The sequence below is a fragment of the Ochotona curzoniae genome, unplaced genomic scaffold, assembly GCF_017591425.1.
Source record: "Ochotona curzoniae isolate NIBS_2020 unplaced genomic scaffold, NIBS_Ocur_1.0 contig_2723, whole genome shotgun sequence".
NCBI lineage: Eukaryota > Metazoa > Chordata > Mammalia > Lagomorpha > Ochotonidae > Ochotona > Ochotona curzoniae.
Window position 1 is genome coordinate 16,022,550 of NW_024465573.1, and position 26,127 is coordinate 16,048,676.

Below are 26,127 nucleotides of genomic sequence, written 5' to 3' on the forward strand. Positions count from 1 at the left end.
CTCTAAAACCTAAGTTCCACTATTTTATTTATTTTTTTTTAATTTGAGAGGTGGAGAGAGAGAAAGAGAAAGAGCTCTGACCACATGTCACTCCCCAAAGAGCTGCAACAGACCCAGTAGGGTCAAGTCCAATAATCAATGCCAGTCTCCCATGTGGGTGACAAGGACCCAATGACTTGAGCCATCACTGCCATCTCCCGTGGTCTGCATTAGCAGGCAAGCCAAGAACATAAGCCAAGAGAGAAAGAGATTGAACCCAAGGCACTCCATGTGGGTGGGTGTCTTAACTGTTACCTTAACCACATTCCAAACATCTGCCCCAAGTTCAATTTGAAATGGACGTTGTAATATAAAACTACGCTTACAAAGTCTGATATCTAAACAAATGGCTATTTTACAAAGAACTTGTTAATACTTACTAGTACTGATTTCCTTGTGATTTGCTCCATTTACATAGTTATTTTAACAATGATTATGCCTTTCAGAAAACAAGTTGTGGATATACAAATGGCTACCAACAAAGATGCCAAAAATGAACTTTAAAAACCAACAATTTATATGTTAAAATACATTAAAATTTGTGCCACTTCTTTAACGAAGTGTTTTATAAAAATATAAAACTCTAGCAGGTGCTATTTGTTCAGGTTTTCTTGTTTCTCGAGCCAGACCAACAAGCAAAAACTACAAACAGTGCAACTGAGCACAGTCATCACTCACCTTTGAATTCAGAAAGCAGATTTTGAGCACAGAAGGCCCAGGCTCCAGAGCACTTGTGTGTCTCTTTCTTAAGAAGATCTGTGACATAGCCTGAACTTATGGAAACCTCATTCACTTTTTGCAGCATACTTATTGACTCACAGTAGCTACTGAAACAGAACTTACAAGCTGATCATTTTAAAAATCAAGAATTTTAATATTAAATATTAACAGAATATTTTAACATTACATAGAAAAAACATATTACATATGAAAAATTTAAATAATTTGATAAATAGAAAAAAGAACTTACACATGTACATTAGACAAGTAATAAAATATTAGCTATTCTATGCATGTTCTAGATTGTCTGTGTCCTTCCAAAATTAGTATGTTGTAAAGTTACTCTCCCAATTCATAGCTAAGGATATTTGAAGCTGGAAGTTTTACAGTATAGTTAGCTTCAGATGACACAAGAGGAAGAGACTCCAGCTAAGCACTTGCCCTGTCTTGCCATGGGATCCCTTTCGCCCTGTTATGACGCAGCAAGAAGTCACCAGATGCAGAGCAGATACGCAGATACTAGTGCCACACTCTTGGGCAATCTTGCCTCCAGATTGATGAGACCAACACACTAAGAGACCCTACAAATTTGAGTGGAAACAGTCTATTTAAAATGCTGTTGTCCATGTAAGGAATATTTGCATCTTAGTTATCTCATGCTCATTAGTTCTGAATTTCCTAGAGAAAGATAATCTCACTCTGGAATTTTGTTTTTAGGCAAGGCAATGATTAGAGGGGAATAATAATAATAATGATATAGTAGCTATTTTTCTTGGATTTCTGTCAGTTCCAGATCTCTATATGGCTCACCAACATCTATCATTATTCTTAATTTATATGAATGAAACAGCATAGTTGAGAAAAATGAAAAATGACATGATGTCAGGAAGCAAATATAAAACAAATGAGATAAAATCTTCATTTAGATTGACCACTCTGGTGTTGAATCATAACTACATGCTCTCCATGGTTCTCTGCAATTTACTGATCTTCATTCTGAATTAGGAGAGAAACCCTAGATGTTCTGTATGACAACTAAAGAGTTAGGTAAGTTAACTTGTCAATATTTATCAAAGGGATTTACTCTTGATAAGTTGCCCCTGGAGCGACTGTTAGAATTTCCTGAGGGCTTGGTAGATGATCCTCAGAGGAGCCTGTGGACCCCAGCAGTCAGATCTGAACTGACAGCATTAGGTGTTTGGCTAGGGATCCCATTTTGTACTGTGCTAAAAATGTCCTGAAAAGAAGTGCTCCATCTTAACAGTTTTCTTAAAGAAAATAGTGAAATTGGTGTTTCTGGGAAAACTGGAAGAACAAGTTGCTGTAAGAGTTGTTGTAAAGGTAGGTTACATCTCGTAAAAAAAAACTTTACTTACTTCTGACCCTCAATTCTAACTCCTTCCCAAGAAATTCTACTGCCAAGCCACTTGCCTCTATTGTCACGTGGCCTGGATGAAAGTCCTTGGCTTGATTACAACTCCATCCTCAATATTTCACTTATTCCCTTCTGCACCTACCCCCTTCCCAAACTGTTTTAGAGGAATTTCTAGGAGTGCCAAGAGAAATTCAGATCCTCATCTGTATCTTCCTGTGCTTCCTGGGCTCCACTACAAATATAACCAGATCCCCTTAGAAAAACTTTCATCTTCGCTTTAAAGGGAGAGAAAAAACTCACTAACTTTCTAAATGTTGATTAATCACACAGATAAGAAAGTGTACCCCCCTGTCATGGTCCCTATATTGCATCTAGTATTATGAATATAGAGTGTGGACAGGAAGGAAAAATACAATTTGACAGTTGTGCCAGATGATTAATAAATTTTGCATGTGCTGGTGATACTGAGTAAAAATCACAATGAACATGTTAAAAATTGGGGAGACAATAAAGCCCCAGTCAAAATTAGACCTTGTGTTAGGAATTAAAATAAGTTTAGGAAGGCAAGCCAAAAACATATTCAAAGGGAGAAGCACTCAAATTGGAAATTCATTGTTCTGGAATTCAGTAATGTAGAAGGCAAAAAAAAAAAAAAAAAAGGAATTTGGGTCATTTCAGTGCAGATATTGCCCAGACCAGATATTTTCATATCTTGTCTTCTCATGGCCACACAGATTTACGCTAGAGTCTTATTAAAAACCTTTGTATCTAATTGAGAAAAGTCTCACAGTTCTGATTCTTTGTCGTTTTCATCCAGATAGTATTCATCATCTGTAGTTGTGTCAGTGTCACAGTCTGAATCCACTGGGTCCTCCTCATAGATATTGAGGGGCTCACTGGGGGACAAGTCACCTTCTGGCACCTGACCATCAGGGGAATTTGAGCTTAAGGAATCTGATGGTTTGGGAGAGTTGACTATATCATCTTTTAGGAAGCCAGGGTTCTTAAGAAAACTTGGTTTCCACAATCTACCTTGTGTGAGTGACCTCTTAACATTCTCTAAGAAAGCCAGCTGTTGTTCTTTCCCAAAAATCCCATAGTCAATAGGCCTGGAGATAGAATTTGCGGACCTGGGACCTGCTTTTGTTCTGTCACTATACAAAGACCAATTTTCATTTTCATCACAGGAGGGAAGTTCAGAAACCGATTTGAATCTTCGACTGTACCCATTGTTCACAGAGAATTCGTTTCCAAGGGTCAAGCAACCCAGGGCATGGTCAATAGAGGTGCTTTCAGAAAAATGGCGTTCTCTGAGTTTTGCGGGATGACTTTTGTGTAGCATGTCACCATGCACATTGATGCTTTTTAAACTCTTGGAACGATAGAGTTGTGGCTCAGGACCCCCTTGTGGTGATGAAAGATTCCTTTGTCGCCGCTGACAGCTGGCCAAAGGGATGCTTGCTGTCCATTTCTGGGCAGGCTCCAATGGACAAGGAGGGCTCAGCGTCCTCTGTGGGAGAGAGTAGCCTGTATCCCTGAGGCTGGGAGAGGTGAGCTGGGCCAGGCACCCTGACTCTATTTGAAAAGAGTGAACAGCTGCTGCTGCTGCTTCTTTAGAATTCTCTGACTTGGGTGATGATCCTGAGAAACTTTTATTAAACTCATCCTGATGTACTTGTGAAATGCTGCTAGACCTCTGAGCTCTGCTCCCTTTTACAGGAAATTGGACAGGGCTTTCAGACTTCTTGACTTTCAGCCCAACCTTGCTCAGCATGCCTTCATCGGTGGAGTGTGTAGACTTTGGGATGGGTTCAGGCAACAGCGAGTTGCACTCCAGGCTGCCAATATATAAGTGGCCAAAGGCAGATCTGCTTGCACTCTGGGGGGAGATGGTGTCTAGATCTTTTCTGGGGCTTAAATCTTGAGCTGGAGATTTTCTACTTGCTTTAGACATGTCTGCCAATGCATGTGTCACTGAAGATCTCTGTCCTCCCTTTCCTAGGTCATCCACCTGGGTTTTATTTCTTTTATTTCCTCCTTGCAGTAAAGGTTGAGTCCATGTTGGCTTCTGCAGATCCTTGGCAGCCTGCCTGCTCTCTGTTGGGTTCTTCTCCTGCCCGCTGGGAGGTAATTCTCTCAATTCAGACCGTACCTTTTTTGTATCTGCTTCATCAGAGCCAGTGTCTTCAATAAGCTGCAGTTTATTCAGTGCTGGTATAAGGGCAGAGGCTTGACTTTCAGACTCATGAAGTGCTTCATCAGTCCTGTTTTGGTGTTCCATTCTGATGTTTTCTCGGACTTCCCTAGTCTCTGATCCAGTGGGGCTATCATCTATAGCTGCGTGTGCTTTTGGTGGGCATGTTCTACTCCCAGTGGCTGTAATGGCTATACCACCACTTTCTGTACATTCCCCAGAACTCTTTCTGGCTTGGAAATTTTCATCATTATATTCTGAATGGGCTGAGACATTCTGGATACCTGAATTAACAGACGGTTGACAATTTTCAGATTTTTCATCTGTAGCTGTTTCTCCTTGAAGCACCAATGAAATATGCAGGATTTCACTTTGCAATTTTTTCTCACTTTCTTTCCTACTTTCAAGATCACCTAGAGATGTTTTGGCTAATTTATCTGGAAAAAGTTCCTGAGTTTTAGATCCCTCTAGAGAAACAGCTGTCTCTGTGGAAGCCACTTCTTGTAAGACAGGTCCTGAAGATCTCCCATTTGGAGATTGTGAGGCAGTCATGTTTTCAATGGGGTGAGAAAGACAGTGGTTGCTCTGAGCAGAGTCGACCAGCAAGTGTAGGTCTTCACATGGTTTTCCTGCTAACTCGTGTGTAGAAGCATCAGCAAATGTTTTGATACCCACATGAGGTGATTCTGTGAGAGAATTCGCATTTTGTGTATACTGTTGAAGGAGGCTACAGAACTTTTTGCTGGGTTTCCTTGGGAGTGTATAATACACTGAAACCACCTCAAGACACTTTACATTATCTTCATCTCCAGAAATGGAAACCAAACTAGTAGTCTTAAGTTTATGTAATATTTTCCCACTGTCATTTCCTGACACATCAGAATGAAAAGACAAAGGGTCTTTGTCTGAAAGGGAAGGTACACTTGTCCTGGAGGCAGCAATTTTATCAGCTTTTTCCATGCATTCGTGAGGATATTCCTTTTGGTGGTATCCTTGGGTTAAAAAAGAATCTCTGGTGGATGAGTCACTTTTGAGAGGGTGCAAAGCCCGCCCCCAAGGTCCGGGGCTTGCAGCAGCAGTACTCGTATCTGATGATTTTTCCCCATCATCTCTTCCAGTTGAGCTATATGGCTCTGCTGAAGGACAAGACACAGCCCTCCTGATGAGGAACGGAAGTGGCCCTTTTCTCACAGAAGCAGACCGAAGGGCTTTCATGTTTGTCTTCCTCTCTGTGACTATAGTTACTGCTGGGATGGAGCCAGAAGCCACTTGGGAATGTTCATCTCCTGACTCAGGAGAACTGGCACTGGACTGATGGGCTGCCTGCTTCCTTGCTGGAGCTTCCACATGGTTTCTGATTTGAAATGGAAGTGGTCCATTCCTAATTGAAGTCGTCACTATCTTACTTTCCGACTGGCTAGTATTTCCTGGAGTGCTGGCTGATTTTCTCGGTAAGGTACAGTAAATTGTGCCAAGTTCAGAAGCTTTGAGATTTTTTTGCTTCTCCTCACTGAGGCTACTGCTGTCACTTGCAAGCGCCGATCTACTTTCTGCTTTACTCAACTTCTCAATACAGGATACACGGGGTCTTACTTTTCCTTTTCCCTTTCCATTCCGGAAAGAAGAGTATGAATGATATTTGACAGTATCAACTGTGTCATCATCTGTCAGCCTGTGAGTATCATTACCCTTTTGGTTTTCTAAAGAACTTTCAGAAAACCGATTCTTTTGGTTCTGGCTGGCCTTGTCTTTGTCTTCTATTTCTCCCAGAGATAGGTATCTTCTGTCTGAAGGTCTCCTCCTGGTGGACACTGTAGTAGAAGGAATCACCAGAGAATTAGAGAAAGAATTACTTGGTGGGGAGGAATCTGGTGGCGCACCTGCTGACAGACGGACAGAATCACATGAGCCACTGTGCTCAGCAGCATCAGTTGTGGGACACGGTTCTCCTTCACTATCTAAAATGACAGGCTCCATTGGAGATGGTGTGTGTGAATTGTCAGTGGGTCCAGAGTGCCAACGGCTATTTTTAATATTGCTTGAATTATCTTCATGACTTACTTGATTTGAGTTAGGGAAAGATGATGGTGTTCTGCTTTCCTGAATGAAAGATGGCAGGCAAGTTGCTGAGCCAAGTTTTCCATTCCCAGGACAACCCTTATCTTTATTAAGTTCATCTGCTTGAATTTTATTTGTTATGTAATTTTTGATGGTATCTTTCCTGGAAACAAGTCTGGGTACTTTTGTTGAACTCACAGTGGCAGAGGTGTTGAAATAAAACCTGTCATTCTTGGCAGATTCCTGACAGAGGGAATTTTGAAACTCAGGTAAAGGGTTACAGCTCGCTGCCTGTGAAACAGGTTGGGGTATGTCACCTGTCATGTCTGTCTGGTCCTTCTTGTTTAGTTGTTTATCTTCTTCTGAAACAGAGTCATTCATGTCTTTCTTATTATTCATGTCTGTGACCACAGCATTGGCCTGGATTTCCAATGGAGAATCAACTGAATCTTCATTGACTTCCACATGGTTTCTTATCGGAAGAGAGACAGGCTTAATGCGAATAATTTTCTGCACAGTGACTGTGTGGTTCTGAAATGGGGGACTCTGAAAATTCCCTTTAACATTAGAAGTCTGGGGGAAGAAAGTTTTGAATGGAGATGCTTGAGTCTGAGCAATTCCAAAGGAGTCTTTGTTTATATCTTGCTTATAGTCTAAACCACCAGATTTGATGGGATGGTTTGGATCAGTCTTGTGGCAAACATCTGGTGCTCTGAAATACATAGACTGGTTCTCAATACCTTGTGATACCTCCATGTTCTCCACAGAGGACATCTGAAAATCACGCTGCCAGGCATGGGGCCCTTCTTGGCCTCTAGAGAGATTTGTTCTATAACCAGGGGAAGGTGATTCCCAGGACTGAAAAGGGGCAGTATGCCCATGCATAGCTGATGCAGCGGCAGCTTCAATGGAAAAGATTTCAAGGTTTCTGTCAGATGAATGGAATGATCTCCTGGTTTGATGAAAATCATACCATAAAGAATGCTCTGTCTGTTGGCTCCAAAAAGAACGCTGTGCAAATCTCTGTTCTCTTCTTTGTCCAGAAGAATTGCTCAAGAAAGGCCTAGCAAATGGGTTGTCTTCATGGTAGAACGGCATGTTCTCTGAGTTCTCAAATGTGTCAGGACTCATTGCAGTATCCATAGGAGAATTTAAACCAATGCTTTGACATACTTGCTGTGAATGGCACAATTCATATCTTCTATTCTCCTGGAAACACCTGGGATTTATATACTGGTCATCAGTGTCAATTTCCATTGGGGAAGGTGCCCCCAAGAACTCTCCTTGGTTCTGCTTATCTCTAGAAGAATCTGATGTGTTCCATATGATGGATGATAAAGGCGTTCGCTTTGGGCTCTGCTGGTGGCATGGTGGTAGAAAAGCACTCTTGTTCTCAGTTGTGGCTGGAAAATGCAAGCTTCGTGCTGTGAAATGCCTTGGGGCTAGTGAGGCTGACCGCTGCCTGTCATCGAAATGCAGAGAAGTGCTACTAAAAGAATTCTTTTGTTGGTGATCCTCTGTTAACATTCTGGGCTCCCTTGTTCTGTACATATCATAAATTGTCCTTGTCCTAGGAGAAAAGGTTTTAAAACGTTCTCTAGGAGTTCCTGGTCTTAAGATGTCATAGATGGACATGTTGGAAGTTTCATTATAGCGATTTTTGTGCTTTCCTGTGACATTACTCTGTGTGTTCTCACTGGGATGAAAATGGTTGAACGGTGTTCTTGGTCCATAGTTGAAGGGCGTTCTGGTATTTACTGAGTTTGCAGATTGTTCCTGAGCCAGTTTGCTATCCAAGTCATCTAAAACTAAAAGGAGAATATAAATCATTTTTTGGCATATGCTTTTAATTCAATATTAATTTGAATTGTTGAAGGTCATATTCAAGACAATATGATCCTTTTAAAGTATTTTACCTCTGTATTATCAAAAATGTGATGATTTTGATTTTGTTTCAAAGGCAATCTGATTTTTAGAAACAGGAAATAGAAATTTACTTTCATATTTTTCAAATTATACTTTTTCAAAGTAATTCTTCCACAATGCCTTAAAGATATACATATGAGTATATATATCTTTTCCTAACTGATTTTTAATCATGGTCTCTTTTAGAACATCTAAATTTATTGTGTCTTTGGTAAGATATGGCAATTAATAAGATATTGAAGTATTGGTTCTATTGTGAAATAATTAGATAACCACAGTGCTATTTAGCTATGTCTTTTATTTCTTCCATGGGAGTGTTCCAGAAATGAATATTTAGACAGTATAGCTCTAGGTTTCGACCTGTCTTGACTCAGCCTTTGTGGTCATCTTGGATGTAAATCAGCAGAAAGATTTCTCTCTTTCTCTCTTTCTCTCTCTCTCAGTGTAACTCTGACTTTCAGATAAGTAAATCTTTTAAAAAGAGAACAAAAACTACGTAAGTGCAAACCTGTCTTTAAAACATTTGTAATACATTATTAAAAATAATAAATTAATTAATATAAAAAACCATTTGCAACAAAATATTTTTGCTCCTCAGTTTTCCTTTCAAACTGTTTTCATTTTTTCCTTTAAAGTCTTGGATTGACTACATAAGCAAATGTAGTTAGAATAGAAAATACAGCAATGTATACCAAAAACGTAAAAATACCTTGAATCCTATCCAGAAGAAAGTACTTCTTAATATTTCTGTAATGGGATTTTAAGTTATTCAAAGGGTTGATCTATGGCCTGCCATGCTGGCATCTCATATGAATGCTGGTTTGAGTTCTGCTTATTCCATTTCTGATCCAACTCCCTGCTAATGTGCTTAGGAAAGCAGTGTAAGAAGGCACAAGTCCCTGGACTACATGGAAGTTTCTGGTCCCAGCTTCATGCTGGCTCAGCCTGGCTAACTCTTGGCTCTTGTGTCTATTTGGGGCATAATTCAAGGATGGTCTATCTTTGTCTTTCCCCTTTACTTCTATAACTACCTTTCAAAGAAACCAATAAACCTCAGAATCAATTACTCAAAGCTCCTTAGAGTCCCCTATTTGTAATTTCTTTCTTTCTTTTTTTAAATTATAACTCTCAAATCAAGACAATGCCTGGGGAGAGTGCTGTGGCATTGTAGCCTAGAGTTTTGCTGTGGTACCGGCATTCTATGTGGACACAGCTCCTCATTTATAGCCTGGGAAAGCAGTGAAGGATAGCCCAAAGCCTTGAGATCCTAACCCCACATGGGAGGACCAAAAAAAAAGCTACCGACTCCCAGCTTCATATCAGCTCAGCTCTGGCCACTTGGGGGTAAACGAACAGAGGGAAGATCTTTGTCTTGCCTTTGTGTAAATCTGTCTTACAAGTAAAAATATAAATCTTTAAAAACACAAAACCAGACATCAAGTCAATTCCCGCTCTCCTTCTGGACTTTGTTTTCAGAGAGCTCTTGTCTTAACTGCCTGGTTTCAGGACAGAGGTTTTCCTCCTGGTGGCCAGGAGCCATCTCACTAGGGAAGCCTCCAGGGACCTGTCCTCAGCACTGACTCTCACTGGCTACCTCACCTGACATACACTAAAGGGTCAAGTGGATGTCACTGTCATGGGAAACTAAGCTTAGTTTCTTAAGGTGAAGCGGATGGGTGATTTAACTTTTCCAATGGTCATGTTTGTTTTGAAGTAGAACAACCCACATAAAAGTGAACTTTGATTATATAAAAATAAGGTACATGTTCATTGGTACTTGTAGAGACTGTTTCCGTTTTTATTGTTATCTATACACAAGGTTAATCTTTGAACAGCAATTAGATTTCATCACAGTGCATCTATGCCCTAATCAGGAACAAAGAAAGTCTTCATATAAATAGCAAAGCTTACGGATGTGTTTCCTACGGATGTATTTTCTTCTTACCTGAGGTTAAATTTTAAATGTTGTTACTCTTCCAAACATCTATCAGTCTTGGGTCTTAGACCATTTGCTCTGATTACATTTAATCATGAAGTTCTTTAATTTTTATGTTAACAGTATATATCAGTATGTTCTTCAGATAAGGTAAGCAAGAGGACTTAAAAAATGAATCACAGGGTTTGAAGTGTGTTGCGCACTTTAACCCACACTGTAATTATCATTAGTTTCCTTTAAGTATCAGGATTTCCAAAGACAATTTAATACAAGGACTTACCTTGGAAAATCTCGTTCTCCAGGAGTGAGGCATCCCAGACAGGAGGAACACCACTGCCCTCCCTCATGACTGCTGGCTTGGGGACAAATGTGCTGTCGACACGTTGGTTTTCTAGAGCTGAACTGAATATTTTTGCCTGTTAATTTAAAGGTAGAACACAAAATATTACTTCTAAACTTTGAGCCAGAACACTTACATGTTTTCCACAAATGCATCACAAGCTTAAAAGTCCTTGTCTAAGGGTTACAAATCAACTTTCCTAACTTATTCTTTCTTTCTTTCTCAACTCAAAATATTTTTTTCTTATTTTTGCCATTTGCAACTTAAGGTGGTCTTCTATGTACCCTACACTGATTTTTAAAGAAAGATGTATTTATTTTACTTGAAACTCAGAATTCCAGAGAAAGAGACAAAGAGAGACAGAGAAAGAAAAATTTTTCTATCTGCTGGTTCACCTCCCAAATGGTAGCTATGGTCAGAGCTGGGAGCCAGGAGCTTCTTCTGCATCTCTCATTTGAGTGCAGGCGAACAAAGAGCAGCATTCTCTGCTACTTTCCTAGGCCATTAGCAGGGAGCTGAGTCAGAAGTGGAGTGGCCTGGACATGAACTGGCACCCAAATGGTATGCCAGGACCATGGATGGAGGATTAGCGAACTATGTCATTATGCCAGCTGCCCTGCAGTGATTTTTTTTTTTTTAATTTTTTAACTCATTAGGAAAGATACTGAGCCTCTCTCTGGCAAATTTTCCTGCAAGTTCATACTGTACAACACACATTAAGCAGACTCCTGCTGACCTGTGTTGGGTGGAGAGATCTCTCTAAGGACACAACGAGCTGCGATTTTGGATTTCCTAACATTATACTTCTTCTCTCAAGATCCTGTAAGCTGAAGCTCATAGTAGACCTTAGCACTGATGGATTTAGAAAACAGTGTTTTTATCCAGAGATCATCTACAGCCCCAGAACCCTGCTGCCCTGGCCCTTTCTGAGCACGATGAAATCTCTTCAGAATCCACTGGCTGACATAGTCTCTTCATGGTTTTGGGGTTCTGAGATCAGCAGTTCAGTTGGAGGGATCTCCAAAAAAACTTTGCCTGAGGTGATCCCAGACCTGATTCTTGTGTGTGCTTGCCAGTACGGGGTCCGGCACAGTCGGTTGCCCCAATCAGTTTTTGCATATGCTGGTGGTTGCAGTTGTTGGGTCAATTCTGTTTCCAGCCCTGTCTTCCACACAAACTGATGGGTATTGTAGTCCAGCCTGATCCTGCCCACTTCATACTCGGCCCTCATGCTAACCAGTGGAAGCTGCAGTCTAGTTGGGGTGACTTCTTATAACCCCCACCAGGCTTGCCCCCTACCCTGGTTCCCATGCATGTCAGTATGTACCGCAGACTTGTTAAGTCTGTCCCAAATCCCATTTAGCTCTCATACATGTCAATGGGCATTGAAGCCTAGTTGAACCCAACCAACCCTACTATCTGGTCCACACACATACTGGCAGGTGCCTTTCTGTCTGGCCACCCCTGCCCCTGTCCTGGTTTTCATGTTCTCCAGTGGGAGTGGTAACCCCGAGGGGGGGTGCCCACTCTCTCCCTACTAGGCCACTCCCACTCCTGAATTATGCACTCTCCAGGTGGTTTTGGAGTTTAACTTGACAGTTTAAGGCCCCAGTGCTAGCCTCTGCCAACTGATGCTGTGGCAAATCCCAACCAATCCTCACCCACTCTAATTTCGCTTGCACTAGTCGAATACACCGGCTTATTCTTAAAAATAGCATCAATTAAATATTGATTATTTCAGGCCAGGGGCTAAAGGGATTGTTTCTTTTGCAAACATTTTAATTAATTAATTTATTTCATTTTATTTGAAAGACAGAGAGGAGAGAGACACTCTCCATCCTCAGATTGATTCCTCCAATGCCTGCAACAGTCAGTGCTGGGCCAGGCTGAACCAGGAACCCAGAACTCAATGGTGACAGAAAACGTGTGCTTGAGCCTTTGACAGGCTGCCTCCCAGGGTCTGCAACAGCAGGAAGCTCGAATTAGGAGCAAAGTCAGCTCCTGAACCCACTTTTCACATAGGGGCAGACATCCCAAGCTGGTTCTTTTTTTTTTTTATATTTATTTATTTTTTATTGACAAGTTAGATATACAGAGAGAAGGAAAGACAGAGAAGAAGATCTTCCATCCAATGATTCACTCCCCAACTGGCCACAACAGCCAAAACTGAGCCAATCCAAAGCCAGGAGCCAGGAGCCTCTTCTGGATCTCCCATGTGGGTGCAAGGTTCCAAGGCTTTGGGCTGTTCTTGATTGCTTTCCCAGGCCACAAGCAGGGAGATGATGGAAAGTGGGGCTGTAGGGATCAGAACTAGTGCCCATATAGGATCCTGGTGCATGAAGCATAAGGATTTTAGCTGCTTGACTATCACGCCAGATCAAGCTGGGTCTTAACCTCTAAGCCAAACATCCACTTGAAGTTTGGCTTCAAGTGAAGTTTGAAATATATGTATTTATTGGGTGCCTTATAATGTTTTGATGCAAATATATTATATAACCTCCAATTAGAGTAAATAAATGTTGCTTCTCAAAATTTCATTTTTCTTTATGATAAAAACATGCAAAATCCTTTCTATTATCTTTTTAGAGAAATACATATTACATTATCATTGTCAATAGCTACCCTAGAACTTTACTAGCTAAAAGAGCTGCTTTATTACTCTATTTTTAAAAAAGATTTCTTTTCTTCAAAATTTATTTGAAAGGCAGAGTTACAGGGACACAGAGAGAGAGAGAGAGAAACTTTCATCTGCTTGTTCACTCCTCAAATGGCTGCAATGGCTGAAGCTGGACCAGGCCAAAGTCAGGAGCCCAGAGCTTCCTTTGGATCTCCCATGTGTGTGCAGAGGCCCAAGCACTTGGGCCATTCTCTGCTGCTTTCCCAAACACATTTTTATGGAGCTGTAGAGAAAGTGGAGTAGCCAGGACTGGGAGCAGCTTAACTTGCTTCTTCACAATTCCAGTCCCCATTTTATTACTTTTAACAACATTAAAGTACTACTATTATAGCTACTGTAAACAACAATAGCAACAACAACAAGCAAAAAGCTGAGGTTTCAAGAAGCCAAGTGCCTGCCTTGGATCACAGTGCAGGAGAGAGAGGATTCACTGCTTGTCTGTAGGACTTCAGAGCCCAACTTCTAGCACCTCTCCACTCCGATCACATTGTGTGGCTCCTGGCTTATTAATATGTGCTTACCTTGCAGTGGGCATTTTCTGAATCCCAAAGCAGGTTGGAGACCTGTTAGGAAGCATCTGAAGTCTTAAGACCCCTTCAGGCCCAGAGTGGCTGCTATCAGGGCTCAGTGGTCTCAGGCTTCCACTCAGAAGAAAGTCCCAAGCTGTGGAGTTGCAATAAAAGGTGACGCCTATTCCCCACCACTGTCTGCAGGATGAGGCTCAAACGTGTTTTGGTAGTAAAATGGTGGCAACCAATCCTTCAGAATCAAAGAGGGATGGATGGATGGATAGGTAGACAGACAGACAGACAGACAGGCAGGTAGGCAGGCAGATACGGCACCATCTCTTGCTCTGCTGGGCAGAGTTGATGTTCACAGTATTCCCAGCACCACAAGTTTCAGTCTCCTCTGTAATCTAGCAAACCAAGCATTCAAACACAAATCAATCGAGGCCCTGGAAATAGACTGAGCTCTAAAATGACTAAGAAAAAAGTGTTCCCTTTTTTTCTTGAGCATCTAGCATGTCTTGCATATAAGCAGCTGATTAACATCAAATCTGAGACTATTCGCACAATCACATTCCATCTGGACTTCTCCAAGACATTTTTGTGTATTTTTTCTCTTTCCTCATGGTTGAACAGAATTACATGTCTATTCAGATTTTAATACCATATGCTTTTTATATCTTCTCTTATTGGATTCTTGAAACAGTTTTGTAAATTAGATAGGGCTTATCATTCCCATTTTGCAGATGAGAAAATCAGGTATTAGGTAAGTGTCTTACTTAAGTGCCATGAATAATATATATGGTAACATTGGCTACTTACACTCTTATGCTTGGTTCCCAATTCTGGTCTTTCTATTACATATTTTTGTTATTATTTTATTAATGTACATATCTTCAGCTAGATGGTAAACTTTCTAGACAGAGAGAAGCCTTGTCTTAAACATTCCATGCCCTTCATTGCCTGTAGTTTATGGTATTTTCCATGCAGTTATGAATTACTAATGATATAGCCAAAGTATAAAAGTACATATATGGAGCCGGCTTTGTGGTAAAGCTGTTGTCTGCAACACTGGCATCCCACGTGGGTTCCTGTTCATGTCCCAGCTGTTCCATTTCTGATCTAGCTCCCTGCTAATAGCCTGGGAATAGCAGCAAAGGATGACTAAGTGTTTAGGACCCTGCTATCCATGTGAGACATTCAGAAGAAGCTCGTTGTTCTTAGCTTTCAGCTTGCCCCAGCCCTGGCCACTGTGGACATCTAGGGAGTGAACAACAGATGAGGATCGATTTTTCTCTCTCTCTCTTCCTCTGTTTATGCAATTCTGCCTTTCAATTAAGTAAAACATAAAATTTTAGAAATTGATATATATGATTATAACAGAAATTGAGATACTGGAAATTTACAGAATTAAAATTCAGAGAAGCACATTGGGGATAGGTTCGGTTGGTGTAGCATGTAAAGCCACTGTCTGTGGTGTCAGCATCTCGTATGGGCACTGGTTTGAATTCTGACTGCTCCACTTCTGATTCAACTCCCTGTTAGTGTGCCTGGGAAAACAGCAGAAGATGGCTCAAATCTTTGGGCCATTGCATTTATGTGGAAGACGTGGAAGAAGCTCCTGATTCATGGCTTCAGACTGGTCCAGCTCTAGTCACTGCAGCCATCTAGAGAATGAATTAGTGGGCGAAAGGTCTCTCTCTCTCCCTCCCCCTCTCTTTTTTTCTCTTCCTTTCTCTGTAACTCTTCCTTTCAAGTGAACAAATCTTTTTCAAAATCACATTGCAGCAGCCCAGTGCAGTGGCTAGACACATGGGTTCTACATAGGTTGCAATTCTGGCTCTGCCGGTTAATACTAAGTGACTTTGGGCAGATTACTTAACCTCTCTGTACCTCAGGTTCTTAGCTGGCAAAATGAAAAAGAAAAGAAAACCATAAAAACAACACTACTGACCTTTTAGTTGGCATGAGGATCAAGTGGATTAGTAATTCAAAAACACCTATAAGTGTCTAGTCCTTAATAAGTCCTTACTGTTAACTTTTGTGGTCATAGAGAATTCCAGGATGTTCTTATTGATGTCTGTAGGCCAATGAGCCAATGAGAAAAGAGGCTGCAGTCTCAAATCCTGGGTTTTAAAATCTCAGCTACTCTCTCAAATATAGTACCTAAGATAGGCTAAGCAGGGGTAAATATTGTTCAACAGTGCACTAAACCCCCAGTTGAGTCACATGTGGCCCATCTTGGAGTGTCTGGTTTGAGTCCCAGTACCTCCATTTCCAATCCAGCTTTCTACTAATGCTTCCTAGGGAGCAACAGCTAATGGTTCAAACACTTGGGCCCCTGCCACCCATAGGAGAGATCTTAATACAATTCCAGGCTCCTGGTTTTGGTCTGCCTCAGCAGTGGCTGTTGAGGCCTCAGGGGAACTGAACCAAAAGACAAAAGATCTTTCAATCTCTCTGTCTTTTACTGTCTCTCTTCCTGCTTTGCAAGTAGATGAAAACAAATAAAATATAAAAAACGGGCTAAGTAAAATGAGGGGTTTTACATAGCTCCAATTCTGCAATTCCGACACGGCCAGACAAACACGCCTTCTGCCACAGAGTAACCTCAGTATAATTGAGAGCCTCCTCAGGCAGCCAAACCTGCAGAACAGCTGTTGGAGCTGAAACCCAAGCTCACTGATGTTATCAAATGGCTTGGTAAAGTCAACAAATTAATTTTTCAAGGTGTTCCTTAATTTGTTCTGTGTCTGTTTTTCTACACAGGTCACATCCTCCAATGTACCTTTGGCTTCACTCATTGATTTATTCTTTCAGTTGTGGAGTGCTCAGGTTAGATTGGGCAGCAGGCATGCATAGGTGAGTGTGATACTGTCCCTGACTCAGAGAGCTCACACAGACCCAACATTGTAAGTGGACACTGCAGGGGTTCTTAGGGTCATAGGACAAGGCTTAGCTGGAATTTGTTCAGCCATGAGACCATCAGTTTTGTCTCTATTCTCAAAGATGGTGGCTACACTGACATTGGATTCTGCACCTGAAAGGAGATGGTTTGTAACTGGAGACCATTTGTTCTCCAGGCAGGGACTATTTGCCAATATCTGGAGATATCTACAGATACTAACATCCTACTCTACAATATACATGGCAGCCTTTGTCCAACAGAGAAGTATAACCTACAAAGTCAGTAGTGCTGAAGTTGACAGAAATCCTGGCCTACATGATCTCTAAGTTCTCCACAGTTCTAAAAATTTTATTTTCTCAAACTTTTTGCTTTTTTAAACATTAAGTAAATGTTTAAACAATAGCTTCATTTTGTTCTGAGAGGAAGGTCATCCACTAACGCAATCTTACACAAAGTCCTAGATCTCCCTTAAAGCATTCCTATCAGGCTGCCAACTATGTGATGGAAAGCTCATTGCCTCAAACATTGGCAAGAATCCTGTGGCTCCCAGGGTTAACTACCAGTTCCCGTGGGATAAGGGAGTAAGGATCTTTATAAATAGTGAAAAACCTACAAATCATACAGAATTCTATTTAGTACTTTCATTATTTTCTCTGTCCTACTTCGAAAAAAATTTTCTAAAAACACTTTTTGTCTTGAAAAGGAGGGAAGGTGGTAAGGAAGAAGGGACAAAGAAAGAGAGAGAGGAAAAGAGGGAAGGGGAAGGAGAGAGAAAGAGAGAAAGATATTTCCACCAGCTGGTTCACTTCCCAGTATCTACAACAGCCAGGGTTATTACGAGGGCAGGATACAAAAACTTAACCTGAGTCTCCCACCTGGGTGGAAGGAACCCAAGCATTGAGCCATTCTCTGCTGCCATCTGTGATACAATAGCAGAAACCTAGGTCAGAAGCAGAGGTGCCTGAATTCAAAGGTGGGACTTTGATATGAGATGTATGTCACCCAAATGTCAGTTTAACCCATTGGGCCAGAATGCCTCTCCCCAACTTTCTTTATTAAGAAAAGTATTCAAAACAATCATAAAAAATGTGTTTTATTAGGAGACCATGCATGGATTTTGCACCAAAGTAAACTTATCTTTTAATTCCTTTTCTCCATGAATTTTCTGAAATATCCTTGCTGCTATTAACTGAGAACAGCAATCTCTGGCTTGAGTTTCATTTGTTTGCCCAGTCTTTCCATTTGAGACTTACCTGCACTGAGCCATGAAATGGGTAATACAAGCAGCAATCAAGAGTATCAAAGAAAGCATCGATAAATCCACAGGTTGGATTTTCAAATCCTGAGGATGCCAAACCAGCATTACTGTTTTATTGTTTCTAGGCATTTGTATTTCTTTTCTTATGTTTCATCTATTTCCGCTTCCATGGGAAACTCAAGAGGACAGAAGTGTCCTGGAAGAAGCTCTATGCTTTGGGCACAGCTGCACATTGAAGATGTGCTGTTTTAGTCCATTGTTTATCAAAGGAGAATCTCTGCAAGCAGCACTGGGGTCCGTATGCAAACTGGGTTTGGGCTGATGAGCTATCAGTATTATTCAGTCTTGGCTGTGGAATTCAGAGTCCTAGGTTTTCTAATCATGATTTGACCATTTACTAGTATGACACTGATCGTGATCTTTAAAAACTCTAAACATCAGTTCTTCATCTTTAAAATACGGATAATGAGAGTGTCTACGTCATAGACTTTTCTCCAGGAATTAAAGGTGATGATGACTGTGAACAGCCTTTGAGAGTAACAGCTGTGGGTGCTGGGGTCACAGTTGGACAGAAGCACAGACAAGAGAGATGCAGGTTCGGTGTCATCATCCAGAGAGAACCAGCATTGTTCTCAGAGGAAAGAGGACTCATTTTGTTTTTTGACATACAGAAGTTACGTATACATGAACTCTTAGAGCATTCTACTCCATTCTTTTTGCGAAAAGGGAAAGAAAAATAGGCACTAGAACCAAGGCCACAGGCAATGGAAAATGTCTCTTCCCTGTATTTATTATTATTATTATTTTGTTTTATGACAGTTTAATAGACATTGGGGTTTCCCCTAATCCTCCCCAAGTTCCTCCACACTCCACTGATTTCCCCTCCAGTTTCACAATGGGTGTCTTTCATTAACTTTCACAAGTCCATCTCTTCCTTGTATTCTTAAGTTTCTTCCAAAACTCTACCTTTTATCTTCAAAACTTATGTCACACAGAAAGTTTGGAGGCATGTCTAGACCCAAAGTGAATAAGCAGAAACAGAAAGCTTAAAGCTTCTCAATTTCAATGAACACACTCATACATTTACGCTTAAACCTTTAGTTGGGTACATCTCTTCACATGCACTTACCGTGGCCACATGCATCTGGTGCTTTAATGGTTCCCTCTTTGAGTGCAAACAATGACCACATTCAGAAAGCATCCAGTCTGGACTCACACTACCTTTCAAGGCAGATGTGACTGTCTCCCTTTAGGACTACACAGGAGTGGTGGTGTGGCCTTACTCCTTCCTAGCAGAGCTTACTATTTGCACGTTGCAGTATCAAAGCCACCTGGAAATCAACCATGACTGGGAAATTTTATACTTCCAGGAGAAATCTCAACTTCAGCAGTATGTTTATAACTGAACCAATGGGAATTCTACATAAAATAGCAGCCCATTTGGGATTTCATTAATGGAGTTTCTTGGCATAGCCTCCAACTCCCTGGCTACTCACCGCAGAAGTTCCCTTCAGCGAGACAGAAGGTTCTATACGGCCATCACACCTGTGGAGAAAATTTCAAATAATTTCTTTGAAGAAAAACTTAATGTTTTTTATCAGGGGGAAACTTAGCCTGTTTACCAATAAGTGTTAATAGCTTAAGATATGGGAATATTATGTGATATTGCCATATATATATGTATATACACACACACACATATATATATGCATTTTACTATGTTCAAATCAGGATAGGTTTATTAATGCAAACATTTATCATTTCTTTTTATAAAAACATTCAGAATCCTTTGTTGTAGCATTATTGAAATATACAGAACATTATAATAATCTATTGTACATATATGTATACATACCATACATTATGTATAGTAACTCTACTATACACAATCATCAGAACTTCTTCTCTATTCTCCTTTCTAATCATAGAGTCCTCTTTTTTTTAAAAAAAAATCAAGATTTATTTATTTGAAATGAGAGGAGAGGAGAGAAAGTGAGGGAGAGGCAGTAAGAGGGATCTTCCATTTGCTGATTCTATCACCAAATGACAGCAAAAGCTATGGTTGGGCCAGGTCAAAACCAAGAGCCAGGAGTTCCATCCTGGTCTCCCATATGGTTGTCAGGGGCCCAGTTAGTAGGCCATCTTTTTCTGCTCTCACAGGTGCATCAGCAGGAAGTGATCAGAAGTGGGGCAGCTAGAGCTTGAAAAGGTTCCTATATGGGATGCTGCAGTTGCAGGCCTCTGCTTAACCTTTTACATCACAGTCCTGGCCCTAGGGCCCTCTTTCTTAACCTGTATGGTACACTGATGCAAACAGAAAGCATATTTTCTATTTATGTTTGTTTTAAAGAGTAATTAAGTCAGGATCAGACTTAACAATCTACAAGAGGATTGTTTAGAAGGCAAATCCTATTAAACTTGCATAAGGATATTTAGTTTTGTAAAGATGATTGACTTATTACAAAGCATTTGGGATGTGAACAAATGATTTTATGTTTATGTTACTTCTTTCAAATTCAGATAGAATGGACAATATATAAGATCTATATCTGAAATTGAGGTATATTTTTTAAAAAATATTTTATTTATTTTTTATTGGAAAGTCAGGAATAGAGAGAGGAGAGACAGAGAAGAAGGAAGGTCTTCTGTCTGCTGGTTCACTCTCAGTGGCTGCAATGGCTGGAGTTGAGCCAATTTGAAGCCAGGAACAAGGAGCTTCCTCCCGGTCTTCCACATGGGTGCAGGGTCCCAACGTTTTGGGCTGTCCTTGACTGCCTCCTCAGGACACAAGCAGGGAGCTAGATAGAAACCAGCACCCATGAAATCCTGGTGCATGCAAAGCAAGGATTTTAGTGACTAGGTTATCGCGCTAGGCCCAAGGTAGATTTTAGTCTATTAAACCTGTAATACTATGTTAAGGGGTGTTCTCTCTGAATGTCAAACCAAAAAAATTTTTTTTTCTGCCCCAGACAAAAATTGTATTGATCATGACTCAGAGTCCTGCCTAAAATCTGGTCTTCCCCATTAAGAGAATAGCAAGGAGAATCAAGAATTCAAGGAACTGGGATTCTCAGATCAATCAAAAGTCATAAGGTACAGCTATCGTTCATTCAAATTCCTACTGTTTTACTGCTCATTCAAGTTGATCATAAAGCTAGGCAGGATAGATTTGTGACACAGCAGGTTAAACAGACACTTGCAATACTGGCATCCCATATCAGTGTGTTGGTGTGATCCCTGGATATTCCACTTTTAACCCAGCTTCCTATTAATGTGTTTGGGAAGGCAGCAAAGACGGCGGGGTATTTGGGACTCTACCACTCATGTAGAAGATGTGACTCTTGGCTCCTGGCTCCTGGCTCCTGACTTTGGCCTGGCTTAGTCCTAGTTATTTCAGTCATTTGGAGTCAATGGATGGAAAATCTCTCTCTTTCTCTCGCTTTCTCTCTGTCTTTGTTTCTCTTTCAAATAAATGAACAGATGAATAACTAAATCTTTCTTAAAACTAGGAAGCCAAATGATTTTGTATTTTAAAACTACTTCTATGTATTTAGTAGTTTACTTCGAATTTCAAACAAATTGAAATTAATATCATGGATTTGTTTCATATTATTCAAAAATACTACCTCTACTAATAACAGCTACAAGTCAAAACACAGGCTGAATATCCTTGATCCAAATTGCTTGGAACCAGAAGTATTCCAGATTTCAGGTGTTTTTGAATTTTGGAATATTTGCATTTACATTACAAGGTATCTTAGGGATGGGATTCAAGTCTAGACATGACTGTGTTGCTAATACATCTCATAGACATGCCTCTAGGGCAATGTTTTTGTGTTGCTATGATCTGACATTACCTATCACACAAGGTCAGGTGTGGAATTTTCCATTTGCAATGTCCTCTCAGCCCTCAAAGTTTCACATTCTGGTACATACTGGACTTCAGCTTTCGGATTAGGACTCTTATTTTTAGATCTTCTCTATGTATACATTTATTGAATCCTGGAAACCTATCTATGATCTTGGGTCTCTGGTGGCAGGCAGGACTTCAGAGCAGCATGCCACCCCACCATAGAGTGGGCTTGGGAACCCACGTGTTCCCTGGCACTGGTACTGTGGATGGCTCAAAGAAGCGGATATGGGATGGGGATGTGTGGAAGGGAGGACTGCTGATGGAGTATATTGCTGATAAGGAATGACTTGGGGGAATTTCCATTGATAAGTCCACAGTAATTGCAAGTAAGCAAGGGGCTGAGATTGAGCAGTTTGGAGGGGGGAATCCAGAGGACCTTTCTGGGTCAGACTGATGCACCTGCCCAAGTGGGAGACCTGAGTTGGGAAAATGCCTGGTTGGAGAGCTAAGGGGATGCCCTAGCTGGGTTGTGGTTCCCTCTGGTGAGTGCGAAGCTGGAATGGGGCGGCGATCTGGGCTAGACATGACTGTAGTGTTCCTTGGCATGGGTATGGACTGGGTTTGGGGTGTACTGGATTGGGCTAGTACTCCAGCACCCATTGGTGCTTAGGAGAGCCAGGGTGGCGTAGGATGGGTTCAGCTAGGTATCAGTTCCTGCTGAGTCACGTGAGAGCTGTGTCTGGGCATGGACGAGGTGAGGCTGGGCTATACCACCCAACACTAAGAACCAGAATGGGTGGGCCTGGCAAGATGGCCTAGTAGTTAAATCCTTGCCTTGCCTTGCCTTGCATGCTCCAGGATCCCATATGGGCGCTGCTTTGTATCCTGGCTGCTTCACTTCCAATCCAGCTCCCTGCTTGTGGCCTGGGAAAGCAGTAGAGGATGGCCTAAAGCCTTAGGATCCTGCACTCATGTGGGAGACCCAGAAGCACCTGACTCCTGGCTTTGTATCAGTTCAGCTCAGGCCGTTGCAACCACTTGGGGACTGAACCAGCAGACAGAAGATCTTTCTCTCTGTATTTCTTTCTCTGTGTTAATCTGCATTTTGATAAAAATATATAAATTAAAAAAAAATGCCAGAATCAGTGTGGACTGGTTGGATAAGATTATTGTTCCTGCCAGGACAGGAAGAGGACTAAGTCATTCTGGGTACCTACCAGTGTGTGCATCTGCCATTGGAAGGAGACTTGATAGAGGAGCTTGGGGAATTCCTTTCTTAGGATGCAGTCCCAGCAAGTGAGTGCAAGAACCAAGGCTGGGAGTAGCTCAGACCAGGCTAGGTTTCAGTACCCACTGGTTTAAGTGTGGGTCAGGTCTGGGGATAGGCCAGGCTGGGCCAGTTCATAATACCTAGAAGATCTGAGAACCAAGACGGGGTGCAGCATAGGTCAGGTCAGGTCACAACATCAGCCAGTTCACATTAGGGCTAGGACTGGGAGCTGGCCGGGCTGGCCGGGCTGGCTGGGCTGGCCTGGGTTACATTACCCACCAGCATGAGCTAGAACTGGGGGCAGACAGTCAAGGCCAGGCTGCAGCACCCACTGGCAAATGCCGAGTTGAGGAGGGCCTTCCCAGACTGGGGTGCAGCACCCACCAGCACATGTGAGACCTGGGTGTGTGTAGGGGGAGTAGGAACCTGGTAAGGGGGCAACGGGGGCTCCCCTGCTAGGCCACCACTCACATTGGTGAGCACGAGAACTGGGACCGGGGGCAGACTAGGCCTGGCAGGGCCACAGCACCTGTTGTCCTGCATGTGAAGTAGGTTAGGGGTGCCACCCATTGGTGCATGCATGAGCCAGAGTAAGCGCAGGGTGGTTGAGCTTTGCCATGGCACCAGCTGATTAGCAGGCAAGTTCTGGGACTGGAGGCACATTCTGTCCAGCTAGACTGCAGAACCACTCAGAAAGTGCAAGATCTGGGACTGGGAGTGGGCCTTGTAGGGAAACTGTGGGTACCTCTCTGATGGGCTGCAGTTCCCACTGGTGAGTATGAGAACAAAGTTTGGGGCTGGACCTGGCTAGGACAAGCAGTGACACCCGCTGGCACAAGGGTGGGTTGAATAGTGGAGTTGGTTCAGTTGAGCTAGGCTCTAATGCCCATTGACATGCAGAAAAGCTGAATGGGATGTGGGACAGCCTGGATTAGTCTGCTGCACATAGGAGGGCCTGGTTTGGCTTATTGGGGGTAGCTATGACTAGGCTGCAGTTCCCACTGGTATACATGAAGGTCAAGTGTGTGGAGGGAAGGATTGGGCTAGGCCACAGCAACCACAGGTATACTAAAAGATGGGGCTGGAGACAGGACTGACCCAGCAATTGCAACTACCAGTGTGTGAGTAGGCTGATGTGTGTGATGGACTGAGCTGAACCCTGTACTGACAAGCAAACACAAGAGATGGGTCTGGGATCATTTCAGATGAGGTTTCTTTGGGGATCCCTCCAACTGAACTGCTGGACTCAGAACTCAAACCATAGAGAGAACTGCAGGATCTGTGGTCTGACTGTGGAGTGTGTATGTCAGAGTTGGGCCTCCTCTGTGGCTTAGAACAGAGCAATGGACGGCATACCCAGATGCACATGGAGGATATAGTAGTCCATTGGGGCCTGCAGAGGACATCTGGTACCATAGCAGAGGAAGGAGAGCAGAACAAATTGGTTTGTATTGCCAAGCGTTGGCAGCAAATATCTGGGCAAATGGAGACTGTAAGGTAGACTGTCAGCCAATGGACCTTGGAAGGATTTCCTCAACAGCAAGATCAACAGCATTTCAGAACTATCAAAACCACTTGAGCAGAACCCTCAGAGCATGCTCCATATCGAGACCCTGGGATGACACTGGGTGGCTGTTCTCCATTCCTGGGTACTGAGGTGGCTGGGAGGCTGGCTGTGGCTTCTTCCTTTCTCTCCCTCCTTCCCCCAGATACAGGAAAAAGAAAAAGATAATTTGGAAACAATGGTCTCACCCACTTTCTCCTAATCCTTGATCCTTCCCACTTACTCAACTATATAAACTGAATCACAAATAAACTTTTAAAAATGTATTTACTTATTGAAAAGCAGAGATACAGAAAGAAAGCTAGACTTATAGAGAGATTTTCCATCTGCAGGTTCACTCTCCAAATGACTGCAATGACCAGAACTGGGCCAGACCAGACCCAGGAACCAGGAGCCCCATCCAGGTCTCCCAAGTATTTGGACAATCTTTGTTGTTTTCTTAGGTGAATTAGCAGAGGGCTCCTATCAGCTAAGTTGTTTCTGATGGGAATGACTTTTCCTTGTAGAGGGAATTCGAGCAACTGTAGTGTCATATAAGCTATGCTGGTACAAGCTCTCCAGCCTTAGCCATTTCAAAGGAAAAAAGATACCCGTCTTCCACATTTACTCCCAAGACCTACTGATGCCATGTCTTAGAGATATCCCTACTTTTTTGTTTCCAATAATTCAGCCTAATATTAAACATTCACAGGGTTTTCTTCTGGATTCTTCTCCAATCTCCACACCACCAAATAGAAAGCTTTGAAATGTAACTTTGATCTCATCAAGCTACTGTCTAAAAACCTTATAAGGTATTATTCAAAATATTCACCTGACACAGACTTCCATGTGGCACATCTGCCCGGTGGCCCTCACGCTTCAAGCCTCATTTCCCTATACCCCATTCTTCCATAGATATTCGTTCTCTAGATTGAGCAAGTTCAGCTCTATGATTTTATTTTCTTTCCACACTATTGAAGACACCATTTGGAAATTCTCATCTAAGGGTAGGGTAGGGCTGAAGTATATACATTTTCTCACCAGAATCCTGGGTGATATTCCTCCAAATGTTGATGAGGCATACTTTACCTACTGTGGAGCTCCCCCTGGACAGCCACAGTCTGAACCCTACATATCCAACATGACCCCCACAATCGCCTTCCCTTCATAACCTCTTATCCAATCAATCAACAAACCCAAAAATATATCATAAACAAAACAAAACTAAAAACCAAATCCAACCATATTTCTACTTTTCCCTGTCTTTACTTTAGTTAAAACATTTATCATTTCTCGAATGACATTGTTACAAGGGTCCCTTACCTGTCCTTCCTTCTGCAGGATTTGTGCCAATCTGATCCATTCTCCAGAGCTGGCCAGTGATCAGTAGACACTGAGTGATATACAGCCCTGCAGACTTCCACCTGCTCTCAGGTAGAAGTTAGAATTCTTGTCTGTATGCATCAGGCCTCATGTAATCTCTGCATACTTTCCAGGCTCCTCATTCACCTTCCTGCAGTTCTT

General features: G+C 42.0%; 1 protein-coding gene and 1 long non-coding RNA gene across 4 annotated transcripts in view; one reads left to right on the forward strand and one right to left on the reverse strand.

The window, feature by feature from the left end:
• Positions 1 to 2,852: 2,852 nt before the first annotated feature.
• EXPH5 (exophilin 5) overlaps positions 2,853 to 26,127 on the reverse strand; it is a 73,934-nt gene continuing 50,659 nt past the window's right edge. The window contains exons 4-7 of one of the 2 annotated variants that reach the window (XM_040977245.1): positions 23,556 to 23,589; positions 22,689 to 22,706; positions 10,529 to 10,664; positions 2,853 to 8,194 (exon numbers count right to left, since the gene is read on the reverse strand). In XM_040977245.1, coding sequence (XP_040833179.1) covers positions 2,919 to 8,194; positions 10,529 to 10,664; positions 22,689 to 22,706; positions 23,556 to 23,589 — 5,464 coding nt within the window. In that variant the 3' untranslated portion in view covers positions 2,853 to 2,918. Of the gene's footprint in view, positions 8,195 to 10,528; positions 10,665 to 19,433; positions 19,483 to 22,688; positions 22,707 to 23,555; positions 23,590 to 26,127 lie in introns of both variants that reach the window. The other variant, XM_040977244.1, reaches the window with a different exon arrangement.
• The window catches only part of LOC121154282, a 37,685-nt gene continuing 17,029 nt past the window's right edge, over positions 5,472 to 26,127 (forward strand). For both annotated transcript variants that reach the window (XR_005883474.1, XR_005883473.1), the window contains exons 1-2: positions 5,472 to 5,779; positions 16,541 to 16,633. This is a non-coding gene — a long non-coding RNA (uncharacterized LOC121154282). The remainder of the gene's footprint in view (positions 5,780 to 16,540; positions 16,634 to 26,127) is intronic.